Source organism: Channa argus, chromosome 21 (assembly GCF_033026475.1).
Source record: "Channa argus isolate prfri chromosome 21, Channa argus male v1.0, whole genome shotgun sequence".
Taxonomy (NCBI): domain Eukaryota; kingdom Metazoa; phylum Chordata; class Actinopteri; order Anabantiformes; family Channidae; genus Channa; species Channa argus.
The window spans coordinates 10,805,336-10,826,198 of record NC_090217.1 but is presented as its reverse complement, the minus strand read 5'-3'; the positions used below and the strand labels follow the sequence as shown (position 1 = coordinate 10,826,198).

The window sequence follows — 20,863 nt, the reverse complement described above, 5'->3', positions numbered from 1 at the left end:
CTCCTGTTCATTGCTGAGGGTCATCTTCGTGAATATAGACAATCTTTGGGAAATCTTTGTAAGCCACTTCCGAGAACAGCCGAATGTAGCCGAATGGAGGCGTAGGAATTTTGGTGACGACAATCCGCCCGCCCCATTGCCCCTCCCCATCTTCACAAGCAGACAGTAGTCCCCAGCAACCCGGCGCGCAGCACAACACATTGACAGCTGCGACTGATTCACTACCGAGGGGGGAACGATGGAGCACAGAAACAGCGACTTCAATATATTGTTAGCGACCGACTCATACAAGGTACCGTACGCATGGTGGTGCTAGGTGGAGGGAGGCTGTGCGGAGGGGAGCGGCTGATGCGTAGTCATTGATAAAGTCAAAGTAGCTTCATCATCAGCCCCAAGGCCATCACATTGCTCTCTGTGGACGGTGTCCGTTGGTTCAAAGCAGGCCGACGTGTCTGGAGGAAGAGGAGGAGAGGGCTGGTACATGGGAGACGGGGTACCAAATTAAAAAAGGCAGACATCCCTCTTTGAGCAAATTAACTTAAATCCAGTACCACTGTGTGTTGAGAAGCTAGAGTCTCACTGGCTTTGCTAGTCACAGTGGTATCCGGTTAGCTGAATTTGCTAGGCTGTTAGCTCACAGGGAGCACAGGAGGGAGGCAGAAGGCTTGATATAAAAAGCTAATATTAGCAAGCAGCTAGCAAGTGTTGTGCGAATAGCCCAGTCTGTGGTATCTCCTGCTACACTACACATGGACATAGTCTCATTCAAGAAACCAGAAAGGCGTAATGTTAGCCAGCGAGGAGCTAGCCACGAACGGCATAATAACGTTATAGTTTCGACAAAATCAAAACCGAAAGGAGCCAGGGGTATTTACCTGCTGTGCAACAGCTAGGTTGGCAGAGGACGAGGTCTTGTATGGAATTTGGACTTTAGGGTGATTTAGGCAATATCTGACAGCTGATTGAAGGTTGTAAAACCCCGCTATAATGGCAAATAAACCGGCAGGACCATTTAGTCCAACTGCTGACTCAAATTGTAAACAGAGGACAGATGCACTTCCATGGATGTAGCATGTGGTTTCCATGTACAGCAGTCATGCAACGGTATTCAGTGATGGCGATGATTGGCCAGAAAGGCAGGAGCTGAAACTGAAAGGCTCAGGCTGAGATCATTGCGGGTTACTGCTGCATGAATGCATGCTGAACTTTAGTAACAGTCACATTACCATGAAATTAGCTGATTGTGCTGAAAAATGATGATAGTTTATACGTTATTACAAAGTAATTAGAACTGCACTAAAGCATAAACGGCACCTCTTTGGAATAATATACTAAAAACAAAAATGGTGGAAACGGGGCTTTTTTTCTTGTCATATCAGCATAGTAAGACAGATCAGTCTTACACAGTCATGTAAGGGGGTTTTACAGCTAAGAAAAGCCTTTTAGCTTTTCACTAAAATCTCCTTACAGTTTAAGCTATATTTCTACATTTAGAGACGTAGCACATTTAAGTCTTCTGGTAAATTAAAGTATTTTTTTTACAAAGTACACTTACACTTTTGGTTTTAATTTCTTTCAAAAACTATACTTTTGGTTTCACATTGTTTGGGATCTATTTATAGTTTTATTTCCATGTTAGTAAGAATTTTAAGGTAAAATTAAAGTTCAAAATTAATGTGTTCTTGCAAATTCTTATAATGTGTACCTTACTCAGACACAATATTGGGCGTGAATGGTCAATAATGTAGTTTCATGAAATGGGAATCACCTCTTGGATGAAAGGTGCTGTTTTAACCTAAACGACTTTGCCAGAGTTACTTCCCCAAAACACTGATTGTACTTAGGTGTCCTTATTTATTAGGTAATACTTGTGTAGCCTAGGGAGGTGATAACTAAACATAACTAGAAAAAACATTTCCAAAAAGAAAATGCACCATGAATGCTTTGGAGCTGAAAGGATTTTCCAAGCAAAGCCACATTAAAAGCAATAATGTCCTTTATAAGCTGAACATTTTGAAGTTGAACTGTGAACTGTGTTTCTAGCTGAAAGTATGCTGAAGTAGTTAGGCGGCAAAAACGTGCGAAAGACGGAAGTCAGAATAATAATAAAGATTAGGATATGATTGGCGCCGCAAAGGCTATAATAATCCTCTTTGTAAGGCGTATTGTAAAAATCAGCTGTATTGTAAAACTTTACGTATAGCTACAGTTTAATTATAAGATTTGAGTGGGATTCCGTAACTTTTTCATAAAAATACTTGTCACAATGGCATAACTGATTTTTTTTTAAATAATTAACTATTGCTACAGTATAGTTTATATTCTATAATATAACCAAGAATACATTTTCTAACAATGTTAATAAAGCTTCAATTGTGTGTGATGAATTTAAAAGATTAAATGTCATTAATGCTGTTAATGCTGTAATTATTGATCATATTTAAGTATATTAAACAATCCAGAGGATTGAGATGAACCTTGAAGCATAAAAGTGGGAAAATTCTCTTTGTGGTGTTTTCTGGCATCTGTCTACTGGAGCTAAGAATCTGAAGTATATGCATTTAGCTCCAATGCACCGTGTAACTGTATAACTGACAAAAAATACGTTCTCAAAGGCAAATTAGAGAAGGTGGTTGGTTCGTGTTAGTTACAAATTGTGATTTCATCATCAAGTGGTGTTAATGTTGTGGTGGAAGCCACCAGGATACCACCAGGACATGTTGTGTTAAAATTGTGGCTGTCAGTCTACATATTAATACCAAAAATTAAAAAACGTCAAGACATGTCTTGCCCTTTTTGATTTTTGTGAGCATGTTTGCTACTTGTTGATGTTTATCTTGTAAATAGAGAAATGGTAAAGCAGAGCAACCAGAGACATACACTTTGTTCTCAGGATGTAAAGAGAGGCTGCACCTGAATGCCTTTGGGTTTTGTCTGTTTGGATTGAAAGGTCCTAAAGTGAAGCTCGTCTATTGTCTGGAAACACGCACACATGCAAGAGGTTATTGTAACATACTAGTGGGGTGTACAGTGTGTCCCCTTTTAAATTGATTTTCCCAAACTACATGTCTTCATTTACAGAACATAAAATTTTTTCTAACCATTAAAGAGCGAACAAGTACGAGCGTTGTGATCCAGTAATTTGACGAATCATTTTCACATTCTCAATTAGCTCAACACCATTGTGGTTTTATAGTGTAGATAATAGAGGGAAGTCACCTCAGCATTGTGATGAAGCAAGCCTGAAGTTGTATTAGGTTGCTGCTGATATTTGTCGTCAGTTGATTATTTTCACATTTTCTTCTTAATAAAACTGGTGATCTTTTTCCTGGTATAATTTAGCAGAAGCATAGACTTCAGGCCAGAATCTACAACATGCTTGAATTTATTTAACATGGCAAAATCTTAGCAAAAATAGTTGCTGATTAATTTTATTGTGCTAAGATCAGCTGATTTTGGAGTTGGTTTTAATGTTATTGTAGACAGGTCAGCTTGATAAAAAGTTAATGATTACCACAGTGGATAGGTGTCAGAGCACAGTACACATAGTTTGCTGTGTATGGGGCTGAAGTTTATCTGCTGACCCCTGTCCTGAGGTTTGTTGTCTAGGTGCACAACTTCAAGCTTGAATAGATACTATATTTATTGCACTATTCATATGCTATTTATAATCAAATGTAGGTTTCCATCATACTATCTAATCATCTGTGATGTCAAAATATTGCAAAATAAATGGATAAGTTCGTTGGACTGATGCTGTTTTTGCGATTTTAAAATGTTTTGTTTATATACCGTACATCACCATGTACTCCAGGGAATGTGGACACACACATGGTCTGGCCTAGTGTCATGTTGTGTGTCTTGACTCTATTTTGAGTCCTTAAAGTCCAGAGGAAAGGACAGAGACGGGTCAAAGTAACTGAGTAGTTCAGTGACATTTATGTTGTCTCTTCTCTTCTTACAAACGAAGTTACACCTGTGGTTCTAATGTGACACTTAGCCTACTCATTTCACAAGATTGTAGTAAAATGAGGCATAGGACTGTGACCTATTACGCCTTTACTAAAATTCTTCTTAGGGAAACTAATTTATATATTTTATGTGGATATTTAAAGCAGATGATTCGGAAAGTAAATGTCAAATTACAAAATGATGATTGAATTGTATTTCTGTTAAGAAAATAGATCATGTTCATCTGGCAGCTAAATGGTTTTTCTTGATATATAAAGTCTAGTACTGCCTGACATTGTTATTTTCAGTTTCTGGTCTTAGCTGACAGTACATTAAATAATCACAATAAGTACACATACAAAACTTAAACAGGTATTTTCTGAATAAGTAGTAAAGTAATCACTCCCTTCAGGATTTTCCGGGTACAATTGTTGCGGCCTAAAAGGCCTTATTTTGTGGCAGCCTGTCTAAAAAATTGTGATGCATTTTGCATTTTTCTGATAATTTTCTAAATTGCAAGGTCAATAAGAATTCCCTGAGAATTGGCTGAATTAATGACTGGGATCACGACACGGAAAACTCCTAGCAGGGCTGAATAATTAAGGTTTTGCATGTGTGAGAGAAGTTTGACAATGTCGCCCATATTGTGAAATATTCATACTTTAGGATTTAACAGAATAGATTCATTGATTGAGTTGTTTTTTTTTCCCCACTTGAATGTTTGTTATAAGCACAGATAAAATACCGCGTTGGCTGTGCTTCTTAGTCTTTTTGTGTAATATTAAATAGTTCACCGATTCTTATCTGTTGGCTGCAGGCTGTCACATTTAAAGCAAGACTTGCTGTGTAATCTTAAAGCTTGTTTCCACATTTGCAAGTTGTGTCATGATTTCCTCTCAAAGGTGGGACTATCCATATTTTAACACTACACATTGTGAAACTTAGACTGCCTAACATAATTCAACAGCTCTTGTTTCGCAATACCAAGATATCACAGTACATGAATGGCTAAAAGGGCGACTTCACCAATCTTCAACTTTCCTTTCTATGGCTTTAGTTTAGGTGTAAATGTACATTAGTGCTTTTAAACCTTCCTCTGACTATATTAAAAGCTAAAAAACTCATCCAGATGACACCACCTAGAGGAGTCATCCTGATGTCATCTGGGGAAGTAGTGCAGAAGCAGGTTGACTATGAATACAAACTCCATAGTATACGCAGCAAAATGAAATAATCTCAACTGAAAGTCCTTTTAAGTGAGGTCACCTGGAGGCGTTTTTCAGCTAGAAGTACAGATATTTCGATATAGGGAAGTCAAAGGGAAGTTAAACCACATTTATGTACTACAAGTTCAAAATCAGTGAAGGCGTCCTCTAAAACACACTTTTCTTTCTTTGTTTTGTTTGATTCAGTTCCCCTTTCCAATCAAACTACATGTAATAACTAATAATGACAAAATTAAAAACATATTTTTTTGATTTAGCATTATTAAAAGTCAAACTGATTTTTTTTATTTGCACAGGTATTCAAACTCCTTGCTTTAGGACTCCTTGCATGCTATTTGGTTTAACTGTCCTATTTCATTTCATTCCATTTCATAAGGATTATAGCATCATAGCATCTTTGTAAAATTTACAGTCATTGTTTCACTATATGATTTAATGTCGTCTCAAATGAGCCCGAAAGTGAGTGGGCTATAGCCAAAGCTTATTTGGCTACTCCTGTGACCCCTTTGTAATCACCTACACATTTGTTGTTTTAATCCTCATAACATCCCCACTAAGACAAACAATAGACATAATAGTCAAATGAAAAAATCTTGTCAATAAACAATTTGTTCCCCCTAGATACAAAGTCATGTTATACTACTTTTTTGTACTTGTTCAACAGATTATTTTGTATGATATGACATTGCATTAAATAAAAAAAAAAAAAATGAAATCCGAATAAGTTTCTGTAGATAAGTGCAAACCTGTAAAATAATTTCAAAACAGTGAATGTTCACTGGAGCAAAATGGACTGAGAAATTGTAAAATGGAAGATGTTTGGAACCACTGGGACTAACTGTAAATTTGACCATCCAGCCAAACTGAGTAACCGTGCAAAAAGGCTCTTGACTAAAGAGCTGCCAAAGAAACCCAAAGTCACAGTGCTTCCAATGGGAGAACCTGTTAGAAGTTTGTTAGAAGTACAGCCACTTTGAGGAAAAGCTACATGTCTACTTGGTGAACACTGGGCAGCCATATCATTCCAACTGTGAAGCATAGTGGTGGAAGGATTGTGTTGTGCATTCTGGTGTTTCCAAGTTGCAGAGACAAGGATCCTAGTCAGAATTCAGGGATGGATGAATGCAAATTGAAACAGGAGTGGGTACTCCTTTCAGCAAGTCTCTTGATTGTCCCTGAGTGGTGCAGCCAAAGCCCAGACTAAAAGCCTATTGAATATCTGTGGAGGGACCACTCAAATCCACTTCCCATCCAGTCTGACAGAACTTGAAAAGATCTGTCAGGAAGAATGGGATGAATAAATTGCCCAACTCCAGGTGTGCAGGTTGTAGAGACATATCCAAGAAGACTTGAAGCAGGAATTGCTGCCAAAGAACTGAATTGAAAGTCTCAAAACTTTTGTGTGAAATGAAACCTTATGTACACACTGTGTGCTCTCAATATTTTTACACCTTATTTTACACTAAGCAATCATGCATTATTAAGTTTCTAGCAGTGATGATAAATATTCTCATTTAAGCTCAAACATTTGTGCGTATTAGTGTGATTTAGCTTGGGGGTGGTGTAGTATGCAAAGCCGAGGCCAACATTTTTCACTTTCAAACTGAGGTTCAGGAATTTAAGAGGTGTCCTGATGGATCTTGTGTATTGAATCACATCATCTGACATCAATGTATTGTTTTATTACTGTAACTAATTTCAGTTGTCTATTAAATATCTAACTTCTCTGCTCTGTCTCTGCAGGTAACACACTATAAACAGTACCCACCCAACACGAGTAAAGTGTACTCCTACTTCGAGTGCCGCGAGAAGAGGACAGATCCCACCAAAAACAGAAAAGTCAAATATGACCAAACCGTCTTCTATGGCCTACAGTACATCCTCCACAAATACCTACAAGGTAATCATTGACTCAAGTTTGAAACCCAGTGTTTTTTCAATGGAAATGCCCTTGACACTGACACAGAATGACACTGAAGCAGCAACCTGGAGCGTCCCAGCAAAGGCTGCCAGTATGAATGACTTTGCAGGTACCATTTAGACACTATCTTTGCTACTGGTTTCTCAAGCCATTTAAAACAAATTAATTTCCAGTCAACTTAACAAATAAAGTCAGCACCTTTTAAAACCTAAATTTCTTTAAATTAAATTTAAAAAAAATAATAATAACTTTTTGTTTTACATTTTTACTATAAGAGAAATCCTTCTGCTCTCCTCCATCCAGGGCAAGGTGAGAATATGAGGTGAATAGCTATAGGCATGCACTTCAGTAGCAGGTGCTTGATATTGTGGCCTGCAGCAACAGTCCTCTTATTCTCTCAATAAACAACAAGGTTAGTGTGTTCTTCACAATGATTAGACTGTTCAGAGCATAACACAAAACTGGCAGGTTAAGAAGAAAAAGAAAGCAAGAAAAGACAATGTGAACAAAATACATTATCTGTTCTAATTAACTCAAGTTTGGTAAAAGTGGATGTTTGACTTGGTTAGTGTGATCCTGAGAGGATTGAGGGTGAGAAAGACGGAGCTGAAAGAAAGAAAGGAAGAAAGAAAGAATGCATCTCCCTCCTGTCTCTTAAGAGGATTTCATGGTGTGGTAGCAGAGGTGCGGGGGAGAGAGGGAGAGAGAGGAGACAAAAGCACAGCTGCTCTTTCACCATGTGAGGAAGAAAGGCCAGCTGTCTGTGCAGAGCGTCCTTCAGAACTCAATGATTAGGCTAACTTTTAGAGAAGCCTCCTTCATACTCACTTTTACAAAACAGAAAAGTGTGCATCATAATTCTTGCATGCTGAGTCACAGAGCTAATGTAGTCTTCTCTAATTTTACTTGCATTAAGGAAGCAGGGTAGCAGAAAAAGGGAATGAGGGGTAATAAGTATAAAGGGTTATCGGCCAGTAGTCCTACACTGAATGAAAACACGTTATCTTGTTCCATTCACCTAAATTGCAAAGTACTATTTTGGTGTAAACAAAGAACTGGCTAACTCTGAGATTACAAGTAGTCATACCTTTAGTGAGCACTTATATGGAAACAGGAAGGCAAATGTTAAAAGAAGACATGTAAACAATTATTGACCATGTTTAAAATGACTTGTGATTGCTTTAGAAAGAAAAGTTATTTGATTGATACCACTCTTACTGTCTGTACTGTGAAAAGGAAGCCACACCCATCAGCTGCTTAGCTTGAATTAGCTTAACACAAAGACAGAAAAACAGGTTAAACAGCTAGCCTGTCTCTGGGAACACAATGTCGTTAAAAAGTCATACATACAGTATCTATACATGACTTTCTCTGTCATGGTTTGTTTTGTAAAACCGTTTCCATGGCCTAGAAACCAGCCAAACTTTAAATGAAACAAAGAAGTGCTTGATGTGCATGTGAGTTTGAACAAAGATGCCTTGTCACCATGTGCATGTGGCACCATGTCCTTTTAATTTAATTGTAACAGTGGACAGTAGAGTTTTGTAGCATTGCTGAGCCTTCTCTAACTCTCCCCAGCAACTCCATCTGTACTTTCCTGACCTGCTACTTTCTTCTTCCACACTAATTCCTCCTCCTCTTCCTTTCTCCTGTCCAGGAAAGGTAGCGACTCCAGAGAAGATTCAGGAGGCAAAGGAGGTTTACAGAGAGCACTTCCAGGATGATGTCTTCAACGAGAAGGGGTGGACTTACATTTTGGAGGTAAGTGTACTGAATTTTTTTTCAAGGTGACACACTGCAGTACTGCACATCTTGAGTATATTCTATAATGGTTATACATTTTGATTTTATTGAGGTTATGTTTGTGTACAAATATGCCAGTGCATGCTGATGTTTGCACTTAAAACAATAAGGTAAAATCTCTTATCACAGATGCTTTGTCTCATTATTCAGTAGCAAAGTGGAGCGAAAAATAAACACAAGTGCACATTTCCAGATGTGGTTAAAAAAAAAATGTTTTTATGATGCATAATTAAAGCCTGTTTGTTAAAATCTGGAAAATCTGAACCCCAGTTTGGTGCTGTCTTGTTATAGAAGATAAGAGAAGATAAGGGCTCTGCTAATTGAATTCTGCATATACAAATGAGATGTAACAACTGGAAACAAATCCAAGGTCAGGTTATATATCCAAAAGATGTTCACACAATGTTTCTAATTTTTGCAATGTACTGTTTCAGCACCTTGGAGAGAGCACATTACTTTGTACCAACAAAGTACATAGAAGTGTTAACAAAGATTTGTATTTATACTCAGTTTGTCAGCTCTTAGCACATTGCTTATCACCTTTCAATCTGAAAACCTTGGGGTTTTTTTACAGAGTATTACAGTCAAGACCAGTTTAGATCTGCTACCTGGAGATTAAAAACATGACCTTTTCTACCTGAAATGCAAGACAAAGTTTGTAAAAATTGGCATAGTATCAGAATTCTAAATACTTTATTGCCTCTGTTTGGGTTATCACATTGTTAAGAAGCTAACACACTGTATAAACAGTGTAAATAGAGTAGATCTGATTCTGTGAATGTCTGTCTTACAGAAATATGATGGACACCTGCCCATTGAAATCAAGGCAGTACCAGAGGGGAGCGTCATTCCTCGAGGGAATGTTTTGTTCACAGTGGAGAGCACAGACCCTGAGTGCTACTGGCTCACTAACTGGGTAGAGGTGAGTTTGTTTGTCCTCTGGGACAAGACAACGGTGTATGAATCAAGTGAAATTCGTAACACAAAGCCAGTGTTACAAACAGAGGGCGAAGCCTGTCGACTTAACAGGCTAACAGTTGTTTGGGAAATGTAGTATCCAGTGTTTTTGAATTACCATTTAAATTTAGACTATTTATCTAATGGAAGTGCGGCACTACACTCCTGAAGCCTGCCTTTAATGGTATCAGTCTCCAGTTTTGGATTAGCTTCGTCATGTTAAAAGTGGTTGTAATATCTCACCCCCGTGCCCTCATATAACATAAAATTTGAATGTGCTACTAGTTTTGCTGTTGAAGCGACACTGTAAATCATATCAGCAGGTTTTAATGGTTAGTTTTATTTGATTATTGATTAAAGACAAAAGATATTAGCAGCATTTATGTCCTTTTTATCACAGAGCAGAGTTAACAGTTTTATAAAGCCATAAACGATTTAGCTTGGCAGCATGCCCAACAGAACCTCTTATCTGTCTTTAGGTTTGACTGAAGTATGGTCTTATATGGTGTATTGCTTAATCAGTGCTCAGAGGTGTTCTGTCGCTGCAGCAAAGTGATTTGTACAGGTTGAAAAATACAGATACAAAAATCTGTGTTTGATTAGTTGTGTGTGTGTGTGGTTGGCATAATTATTTAAGTCCTAAATCAATCCTTTGGCCTCACTGTTCCCTGAGATAACAGAGGACAGGTGCAGGGAACACCTGTGATTTTCTGTCTTATCAAAGCACATTTAATGCAAACATAGAAGTATGTGTGATGTGTGGCAAAAGGTAACAGATAGAATTCTAGTTTGCAGCACACACATCCAGCCATCTCAGTGCTGTTTTTATTACAGTGAGCTAATGCAAAGTGTGACTCTTCCTGGTCATTAGAAACATCTCATGAACTTTAACGCAGCATGAACAGACTGTCCACAGTGTTTTGACATTCATCTAACACAAGCAATGTCTTCATTCTGGCTTGTCCTTTCTCTAACTGCTCTGTTTGACTCCTGCTGTTCCTGCTTCTCCTTCATGGTTCAGTTGTCTTTGTCCATTTACGCAGAAAGGAATCATTTGATAAAGTGGATGAAGGATCATTTCCAGACACATTTTAAGTAATTATTTGAACGTTTCCTGACTGAATAGATATTCATAATGACAAATGCATCAATAAAATGAAAGACTGTTTGAACATAGGTCACCCACTGCCAGGAGCACTGTGACAGCACACTTACACACTCACACACACACACATCCCAGTGCACTGTAAATTTGGATACCCCATATACACACAAATACATACACTTACATATACACTTCCATCTCCGCAGCTGATAAAAATGTATCCATAAACAAACACACACACACACAGTCACGTGCACACAGAGTCATTCTTCATGGCTGATTTAAAATTAGCCCTAGCGTTCAGCTTGGTGTCCTTGGGCTGCGTCATTAGGTCAAACCCTTTTTCTCTCACACTCTCCCTTTTTCCTTTACTTCTTCGCTTCGTTATGTCCTGCTGTCCTTTTTTTCTGTGTGTTTTGCTGTCTTTGCTTTTTACTCTCACTCCCTTCCTCATATTTTCATCACCTCTCTCATTCCTTATCTCTCCCTCCATTTTGTTCTTGGGCAATGACCGAGAAGTAATTCAGGCTTGCACGTATGCGTATGTGTGCGCACACAAATTCCTCCTGAGTGCTTTGTCATTGTACAGTTGCCCCCTGATGACCACATATTGTGTTTTAAATGATATAAATGCCTCTGGTTGTTTCAGTCTTATGATTTTATGTAATTCAACATGAAATCAACAAACAGATATTGTTTCAGTGTGAGTCAGAATCACAAAATGCAGAATCACAAAGCTGACTTCAGGACTATCGGGAGAAAGAGAGAAATCCCTTTAATTCATCATATCATATTAATTTATCAACTGAACTGTTATAGTTTTAATAATGCATTAGTTATTAATGATTGCATGGTAAATGGTATATACAGATTTGTCAAAACAGTTACAGATAAGGCAGACAACACACAGCCCTGAGCCTGTGTAATGTGCACATGTAAACATTGGCCTTGTTCTGGCATTGACATGAGTCCATGGAATAGTTTGGTTTCTGATTAGTCTGAAGCGGCATGTGACCTGCTCAGGGTCATAGCGTGAAAATGCATGCTGCATCGTATTATTAGGTAAGGTCAAATGAAGGTTTACAGCTTGAAGAATTGATTTTTTTTTTCTTCTGAGTGAAGGAACATATTTGTAAATTCTGTGTTTAGAATCTTGTCTGTTACATTTTTATCTGCTGCAAATGTCAGCATCAGCTTCATGAGCCAAATAGGCGAATTTCTCTTTCTAGGAATGGAAAAGATTGGTGATGTTTTGATCTAATAATTAGAATTAAATCTGTTACTTCTGTATGTTTTATTTGACACATATTTTGATTTATGTACAAAATGTAGTGAAATTATGAGTGTTGAATAGTGCTTTGCCTCAAAATTGCAAAGGATAAAAACATAGACTAATCAAATTTCTGAGTACAGATAAGCCATTTGTTTTCTTATTGAAATCTGTGACTCAGCTAAAAAGGTTGACATGAGACATCAAGGAATGTACTTTTCCCACAGTTTGTCCTGTGCGACTGAGCTGCTCTTTGATGCCTCTGAGCCTGTTAGTTATGGGTTTTAGTACCAGTTGAATAGTACTGGGAAAGTGGGATGATTTGACCAGACAGCCAATGATTTAAAAAAAATAACTCTGCTGCAACTTTTGCCACTCTTTATTATAATAAATTACATTCTGTCCACATAAAAGTGCGAAAAAACAACTTGTACAGGCTTTTTTTTCTTAGTTAAACAGTTAATACATTAAATCATACAATAGGTGTGTAGCTGCAAAATTATAAGATGTAAATCTTTGCAGTGCTATGTTCTGACACCCTGAAATAACCTGGAATGAGATGAAATGTCCTTCTCCCTCTGTCAGACCATCCTAGTTCAGACCTGGTACCCCATCACTGTGGCAACAAATTCCAGAGAGCAGAAGAAGATCCTTGCCAAGTACCTCCTTGAGACTTCTGGCAGTTTGGAGGGACTAGAGTATAAACTACATGACTTTGGCTACAGAGGTGTCTCATCACAAGAGGTAATTTATACATGCATAGACCATACAGCAGATGTTTGTGTATAATGTGGATGTAATTGACAAATAAATCCACAAATAAATGTGTGTGTGTGTGTGTGTGTGTGTGTGTGTGTGTGTGTGTGTGTGTGTGTGTGTGTGTGTGTGTGTGTGTGTGTGTGTGTGTGTGTGTAAAAGCTAGTAAGTGGCCCTTAAAATGCTAATAAAACCGGCCTGTTGTCAAAATGTAACTCAAAATAAATATTAGAAATAAAAAGGTGAGTTAATTAAAAAAAAAAAAAAATCATGAAAATGTTAATGTACACATGTACAATACACATGTTCCTATTTATCTTTCCTAATCCATCTCCCTCCTGTTTCCAGACTGCAGGCATCGGGGCCTCCGCCCATCTGGTCAACTTCAAGGGCACAGACACAGTTGCTGGCATCGGCGTCATTAAGAAGTACTACGGCACCAAGGACCCTGTGCCAGGCTTCTCTGTGCCTGCTGCAGAGCACAGGTAGATACCGAGATGCTTTTCTCACCAATTTATTTACTTGACGTAGCTTATTGAAGTTCCTGCTTAGAGAAAGATTATGACTCTGCTTAGCCTACTTTACTAAAAGCTGTGTTTCCTAGCTTTTAGAGATATTGTAGTGGCATTATTCTAGTGTGATGTAGGGCAGTAGTTCAACTTGTAATAATTGGTGCCTGCCCAAAACGCTCATCACTCCTTTTAAGGGGACATACAAGGCTTATGGAAATGTTCAATCCCTAGAGGCAGCTAAATTCCTCTGCACAATGTTAATTATCAGCACATATTCCCAGAAAGCACAGAGGTACAGTTGGCACGTCTCTGCTCTGTTCATCTCCAGTGCCACCTCTGGTGAGATGTTTGGGCTCAAAGCCAGATCTGGAAGGCAGATTGTTTTTCTAGTCACAAGCCAAATTGATTTTGAAATAAAAAACTTGCTTCATAGAACGCCTGGTTATATGCCAGAATTGCCGATGGAGAGAGTTTTGTTTCATCCAGAATGAAAATCCACACTGTGTTTGGCGTTAATTTGCTTCCCTGCTTAGAGCTTGGTCATCTTTGCACACATTATATGCTTCATCTGTCTCAGTTTGTGAATGGGGCTGTGATTGGCTGGAGGTGAGGGTTTTGATTGGCCACTGTCCTGACGTACAATATCTGGTGTTGTTTTATGGCACAGATCCATCCAGCGGACACTCAAACACTTTCTCTCCCTTGCTGTTTCACTCGCGTGCACACAGAGTCACGTCTTCTGCTGCTCCAGTGCACCCTTCTTCCATGCACCGGTGCATTATGGGATAGTGGCACTAGTCAGCATAGTTACTATTATGTAATTGCCCCCTTCTAAAATCTGTTTCGGTTTCTACCTCAGAGGGAGGAGTCGCAGTGAAATTCCACTTTGATTTAGATATAGAAGAAAATGAAAAGGAGGGGTTATTTTAGGGGAAAAGTGTGTTACCTTTAATGCGCTTACAAATCTGTGTCTCTTCAAATATTTACACTTTTATTGTAATAAAAATCCCCATAAAAGATTCACAATTATATAGTGATCTAAAAAATAAGGTTAAGGTATGACTCTGGGGTATTATGTTTTATTTGAGTTAACTGTTAAATCGAAACGCAGGAATCTACTTGCACTGATCTGACTGACCAGAGTAATGTAATCACAATGCCACGTTTAGCACATCTGCTCAAGGTGCTTTGTTGTTTTCTGACCTGAAAACTGAACATAAAGTACAGAAGCCCATTTGTGTAGCACCTGCAAGTACCTTAGTACTACACTACACGCAGGAATAACAACCACAATCATAATCAAAAACTTATTTGAATGCCAAAAGTACTTGCCAGCATAAGGTGTACATTGATATATGACGCATGTATTTTAAGCCTGGAGATACTGCGATCTGGAAAATGTAAACAATTTATAGAGCAGATAATTGATCTTAAAAATGCTGTTTTCAACGTGTATCCTTGCAGCAACAATGTACGTCTGGTGGCTAAAACAGATTTATTGTAACCCCTTAAAGAAAAGTAATTTAACCCATGTTTGGTTTGGTAAAATGTGGAGTGTACTGCCCTCTTCTGGACAGTCTGTGGCAAAACAATTTGATGAACATGTGTCTTGTACTTCTCCTTCTGTCAGCACAATATCTACTGTAGAGCTCTTTCTTCTTGCAGCGTTTTGGTTTATTGGTTTTGATTTTCGTCATATTTCACCTACAGTATAGTTTCGCTCAACCCTCAAAACTAACAATTTCTCTGCTGTTCTCTCTACTGCAGTACCATCACAGCGTGGGGGAAGGACCATGAAAAGGACGCCTTTGAGCACATCATCAAGCAGTTTCCCAATGTCCCTGTATCGATAGTCAGTGACAGCTATGACATCTACAACGCCTGCGAGAAGATCTGGGGCGAAGACCTTCGGGGATTGATAGAGATGCGCAGCGCAGATGCTCCGCTGGTTGTTCGACCAGACTCAGGAAACCCTCTTGACACTGTTTTGAAGGTGTGCTCACATGGCTGGCTTGCCTTTTAACCTGGATCTTAAAAACAAGCCAGGGAACTAACTTTCCTTTCTCTGTACCACTTTCCTACTTTTATTCCTTTCAGGTTTTAGAGATCCTGGGTAAGAAGTTTCCTCCAAAGGAGAACTCTAAGGGTTTTAAGGTTCTCCCTCCTTACATTAGAGTCATACAAGGAGACGGAGTTGATATCAACACACTTCAAGAGGTAACAACACAGAAATAATTGGTAAATGTTTAAAGAAGCTTCAAGCTTGCATTCATGAACAACAAATTTACATGTGTATAATTTTCAACAGATAGTGGAGGGTATGAAGAAACACAAGTGGTCCATTGAGAACATTGCTTTTGGATCCGGAGGGGCTCTGCTGCAGAAATTGACTAGAGATCTGCTCAACTGCTCCTTCAAGTGCAGCTATGTGGTTACTAATGGACTAGGGGTGAGGATGAGATTACTGGAAATAACTAAAAATACTTGAATTATTTCATCTGTACAGCACTTTGTAATAGGGATGATTTTTAACAGATTACATTTTAAACGGAAAGGGAAGTTTTAATGTTATTTTCTCTGCTATGGGAAAGGTGAACGTGTTCAAGGACCCAGTGGCAGACCCCAACAAGAGGTCTAAGAAAGGTCGCCTGTCTCTGCACCGGACACAAAGTGGAGACTTTGTCACCCTGGAGGAGGGCAAGGGTGACCTAGAGGAGTATGGGGAGGTGAGTTCTACATCCCCATTGTCACTTTTGTAAACAAAATGCTTTTGATTCCAGCACAAAAGAATCGTTTTTGCCACCACTAACCTACACCTTCTTCTTATGTCTTTATGTCCCTCTTTACCCCTTCCCTCAACTCCAAACCTTTTTTTAATTCCACTCTAGGACCTGTTGCACACAGTCTTTCGCAATGGGAAGATTGTGAAGAAGTACACATTTGACGAAGTCAGAGACAATGCCAAGCTCAAAGAGGTTGAGCTTGAAGAGCTGCTGCACTGAGCACAGCTCTACTAAAGCTCCACCCACTATCCAAACCCCCTGGATCCCCTTAAACCCCTCACCTTTAGGCCTCCAACGTCACCTCAGAAAATGGAGGTTGCGTGCACTGCTAATACATCCCAGTCCCAAAGCCTGAAAGCCCCCCCACAACGTTTCTAAAAACCAGAGACTCCCTTAAAATTTATGGATCTTCCCCTTTAGTTTCGAACCGCTGTTTGTTGGTTTGGAAACTCTAATAAACAGTGAAACACCCAGTGGGTGTGGGGGGTGGGGGTGGTAAAGGGTGAGAAGTTGCAGTAATGTTAACAAACCATGCGTTCACAACCTCATGTTGCTGCCACAAATTGAAGTGCGGCATGTTGCACTGATAGGCTGGACATATTGCAACGTAGAGAATGCGATTGGCTGCTGTTAGGCGTCAGCAGAGTTTTACCATGCCAACAGAAAAGCAAAAGAGATAATCATAATGGGATTGTGGTGGCTGCATGCGGAGTGAACCATGGTGCATCAAAGTGAGAACGATAGAAAGAGAAATACAAAGCCACACTTACTCAAATGACCATGCCCCTTGCATTGTGTACAGAACTGTTTAAAATTACGTGTCTGAATCTACTTAGCTTTGTCTTTATGTGAAGGCAGAAAATGATGATCATTATGTATATGATGTGCACTGATAACATTTACCGGCAACAGCTCAAGTCTTGGTAGCAGAGAGGACCATGCACATTTAATCTTACATTATTTTCTTGCTTTTAATCAGTAATAATTTTTAGCTCATCCTTTACCAAAATGTTATGGGTGCATCTCTAAGCGTATATAAATGATCATCTTCTTCCCATTATGTCACCCATAGTGCATTCACATTATGAAGGCTCAATCCACAAAGGACTATCCATTTCAAAGTGATGTTTAAAATTATTATTTTTTTTATTTCATTTCAGACAGGTTTGTCTCTTGTGTAAGCAATTACATTTTTGGAGCATTTGTGGTGAAAATAAATGCTAAGACAACTTAAAAAATATTTTTTCATTTCAATTTTATTTTATGAAAGGCCTCATCTCCACAAAGATTAGATCTTCCTGTTTAACTAGAAACGGAGGAGGGGTTCTGATTGGGTCTTCACAATAGTGAATGCTCTTGCAACCAGTCTTTGCTGTATAACACCAAGAGTTGATGTAAAAATAATAATTCATTGCAGAAATTGTGTTCACCAGAATGAAGATAATATGTGTGTATGTGGAAGATTACCAATTTGGTTTCTGGGCTGAAATGTAGGTTGTGTGTGTGTGTGTGTGTGTGTGTGACTGGAACAGTGTGTGTGTACTGATTTTCTTCCTTTGAAGGACTGTGTAGTAGTCCTTTATGCAAATTTACTTGATTGAGGGAATAGAGCACACTCTTCATTTTGCTTTGCCAGCCTTTTATTCTGAAAGGATACGCAGCGTTGTGATGAACAGCGAGTTTTATCTCAACCAAGACTCAAGATCGGAAATACTTTCTAAAAGTACTAGTATTAGCCATATATTGGCAGTTGGTGGAGCACAGTAGCTGATAAGCAAAACATCGCCCTTGATATCACTGCCTTAACTCAAAAAATGGAGAAAAACAGAGATACTTATGGAAAAGTGTGTGTGTGCGTGTGTGTGTGTGTGTGTGTGTGTGTGAAGGCATTGCTACAAGGCTCTGCAAATGCCTTGTGGAGCTAATTATCTTCCCATTCAGAGCATCTAAATCGAGTGTCACTCCTGGTTCCAGGTGTGTTTAGTCACACTGCTGAGTCGGCCTTTTAGAATTAAGAGGTATTTGTGTCACACAGCTTGTAGAGCTATAAAAAGAGCTTGGAGCTAGTGACATCACAGGTAAAAAAATTTTATGCCAGAGGCAAAATGTCTTTTGTGGAAATTTACAATGTGTACAGTAAGTGCCATGTTCCTCCTGTTTTGTAGATGGTAACACAACATTTTTAGCCATTGGGCCCAAAGGATGACAGTGTCTATGTGTGGGTCCATCGTCCATGTTGGTCCAGACTGAGATATCTCAACCATAATTTTCATGAAATTTTATACAGACGTGTTTGACAGAGGATGGATCCTACTGACTTTGGTGATCCTCAGACTGTTCATGCAGCACCACCATGACGTGTTTCAAGTCAAATGTCTTAATAATTAGGTGGTTTGCCTCAACATGTGTCCATCAGCATGAACTGTAATAAACTTTGGTGGTCCTCTGATTATATAGTATTTTTTTAAATCTGTCATTGGGTCCAGAACTACCAATTTATAACCAAGCTAATATTATACACAAAGCTAAAATGTTGTGTCTGCCTCCAGGTAATAGTTTTTCACCACATTGTCTGGCATTTAATGATTCACACACTTGAGTAGCTTTACTGGAGCTATTAGAGCTTCAGTGGCCTTATTCTCTTTATCACCATGGACACTGATCCCGCTTGCCTTCTGTTATTTTATGAAAGACCTTGAAGAAACCTGTGATGTCACTGACTCCCGTCTCTCGCCTGTGGCTCCGACCAACCTGCTCAGACAAGCTGTTAAACAGCACAGCTCACCACGGGCTGAAACAATGTCACACAACTTTCTTTTATTTTTCTTGTATTTTTGCAACGGTCACAACTATTATGTGTTCATTCATTTATGTGTTTTCATCCATTTTGTTCTGGCGTAATGACAGTTGTTTGTTGATTTCCAGTTTTGGGATGCATTTAGTAAAACTTTGATTTTACTATTTTGATACTGTCTCAGTTCTTACCTCAGAAAAATATTATTTTGTATGACAAAGGAGAAAAAAAAGCCACAAATCCTGCAGTAAATATCTTTATTTACACATTTAGTGGCTATACTGCCTTCTCACTTGTACATACAACAAGTAGTTCGACTGAAAGCAAAGGGGGCAGGATATGGAGACGACCACACTAGATGATTATAATTATTTTTGTCGGAACGACCATTTTTGTACCAACAGAAGAATATCCAAAACTGCTTGTCTCAACAGGCAGTGTTTTGTGACTGTGTGTGTTAGGTCCTGGGTGAATGCCTTGTGTGTAAAGGATGAAAATGTGTTTGTGAATATTTTTGTTCTTTATGTCGTTGTTGATTTACTTGTATGTATATGTTGGTTGTCCTAAATTCTCTCCCAACACAACTGATATTTTAACTAACATAACTTGCTATATTGTCAGCGATATATTGATTAAAGATGCCACCCTGTCAGTTTGAAATGTTTACTTATTTTTGCCTTATTTGGTATGTTATGAAATTAAAATATTACATTTAGACCTTTTCATTTCACATGCTGTTAAGTTTTATGTAGTCAACCATTAATATTGTCTTCTCAGAGGTCCCTATTTATGGAAACATAAAAACTTTACTTGTGCAAAAATGTCAGCAAAATAAACAGGAAAACTTTATTTCATGGGTCTGTAATTTCCTAATAATTTTCTATTAACTTCACAGTAAAGAACTTTGCAATTTGGCACCAATTATAGGGAACACAGGAATTTCCTTCAAGAATAGCTCCATTTTAAGCCAAAAAGCAATCCATTCAATGGTGATTTATTATCAGAAATAATATCAGTCACTTGTATTTCTTGAGTTATGCACTTTCAAACAAATTTAAATTTTTTTTAATTTCAAAGAGATCTACCAAGAAACTGCATAAGACCATTGAAATCGAATCAGATAAACTGAATAATTTAACCAGTGACTATTTGTACATACTGTAGTTTATATTTTATCTCTTTTATTTTTTAGGTCATTTTTGCAACATCACAAACACAAGGATTAAAATAAACATTGTGTCAACTCTAAAAAATCATTACCAACAAGAAATGTCTGAACACACCTAGAAGCCTCCTAAGAAAATACAGGCAGCTGGAGTAGAAATGCAAAGTTCCTATGCTCTGTTTATTCAGCTGTCAAAGTTAGAGCTGCCTACAGCTTTGCGGTCTATGCACTTTATGGTTTGTGTTGGGCTTTTCCGGGGTTGTAAGTGTCCACGTGCTTCTGAACGCCTGCGAATGTTTTAGTTTTGCTGACTCCCAGTGAAATAGACTTGATACTTTTGCCTATAGGGTGTTGTAAGAATGATTACAGAAGTGTAAAAAGCAAAGGTTGAGAAATCCTGACTCTGAGTACACCCTAATAATATTAGAACTCGCCTTTTGCAGGATAAACCTGTGTCTTTCGAAGTGGTTTTAGAAATTGCAAAGCTCTTTCCAGAGCTACAAAGACCAAAGAAGTCTAAATGAGTGTGTGTAACAGCTGTAGTGTTTTCATATTGACCGATATAGCGTCACTTTATCATGTTCAACAAATAGGTATATAACTGTCTCAAAGACACATAC

At 38.4% G+C, this 20,863-nt stretch overlaps 1 protein-coding gene across 1 annotated transcript; it reads left to right on the top strand.

Moving 5' to 3' along the window:
• The first annotated feature begins 134 nt into the window (after window positions 1–134).
• nampt1 (nicotinamide phosphoribosyltransferase 1) lies at window positions 135–19,927 on the top strand. Its single transcript, XM_067490886.1, has 11 exons — window positions 135–292; window positions 6,921–7,077; window positions 8,756–8,859; window positions 9,695–9,823; window positions 12,819–12,977; window positions 13,338–13,474; window positions 15,269–15,494; window positions 15,599–15,718; window positions 15,810–15,950; window positions 16,093–16,227; window positions 16,390–19,927. The coding sequence occupies exons 1-11, from the start codon at window positions 239–241 to the stop codon at window positions 16,501–16,503; spliced, it is 1,476 nt and encodes a 491-aa protein (XP_067346987.1). The 5' UTR covers window positions 135–238; the 3' UTR covers window positions 16,504–19,927.
• Window positions 19,928–20,863: the final 936 nt, after the last annotated feature.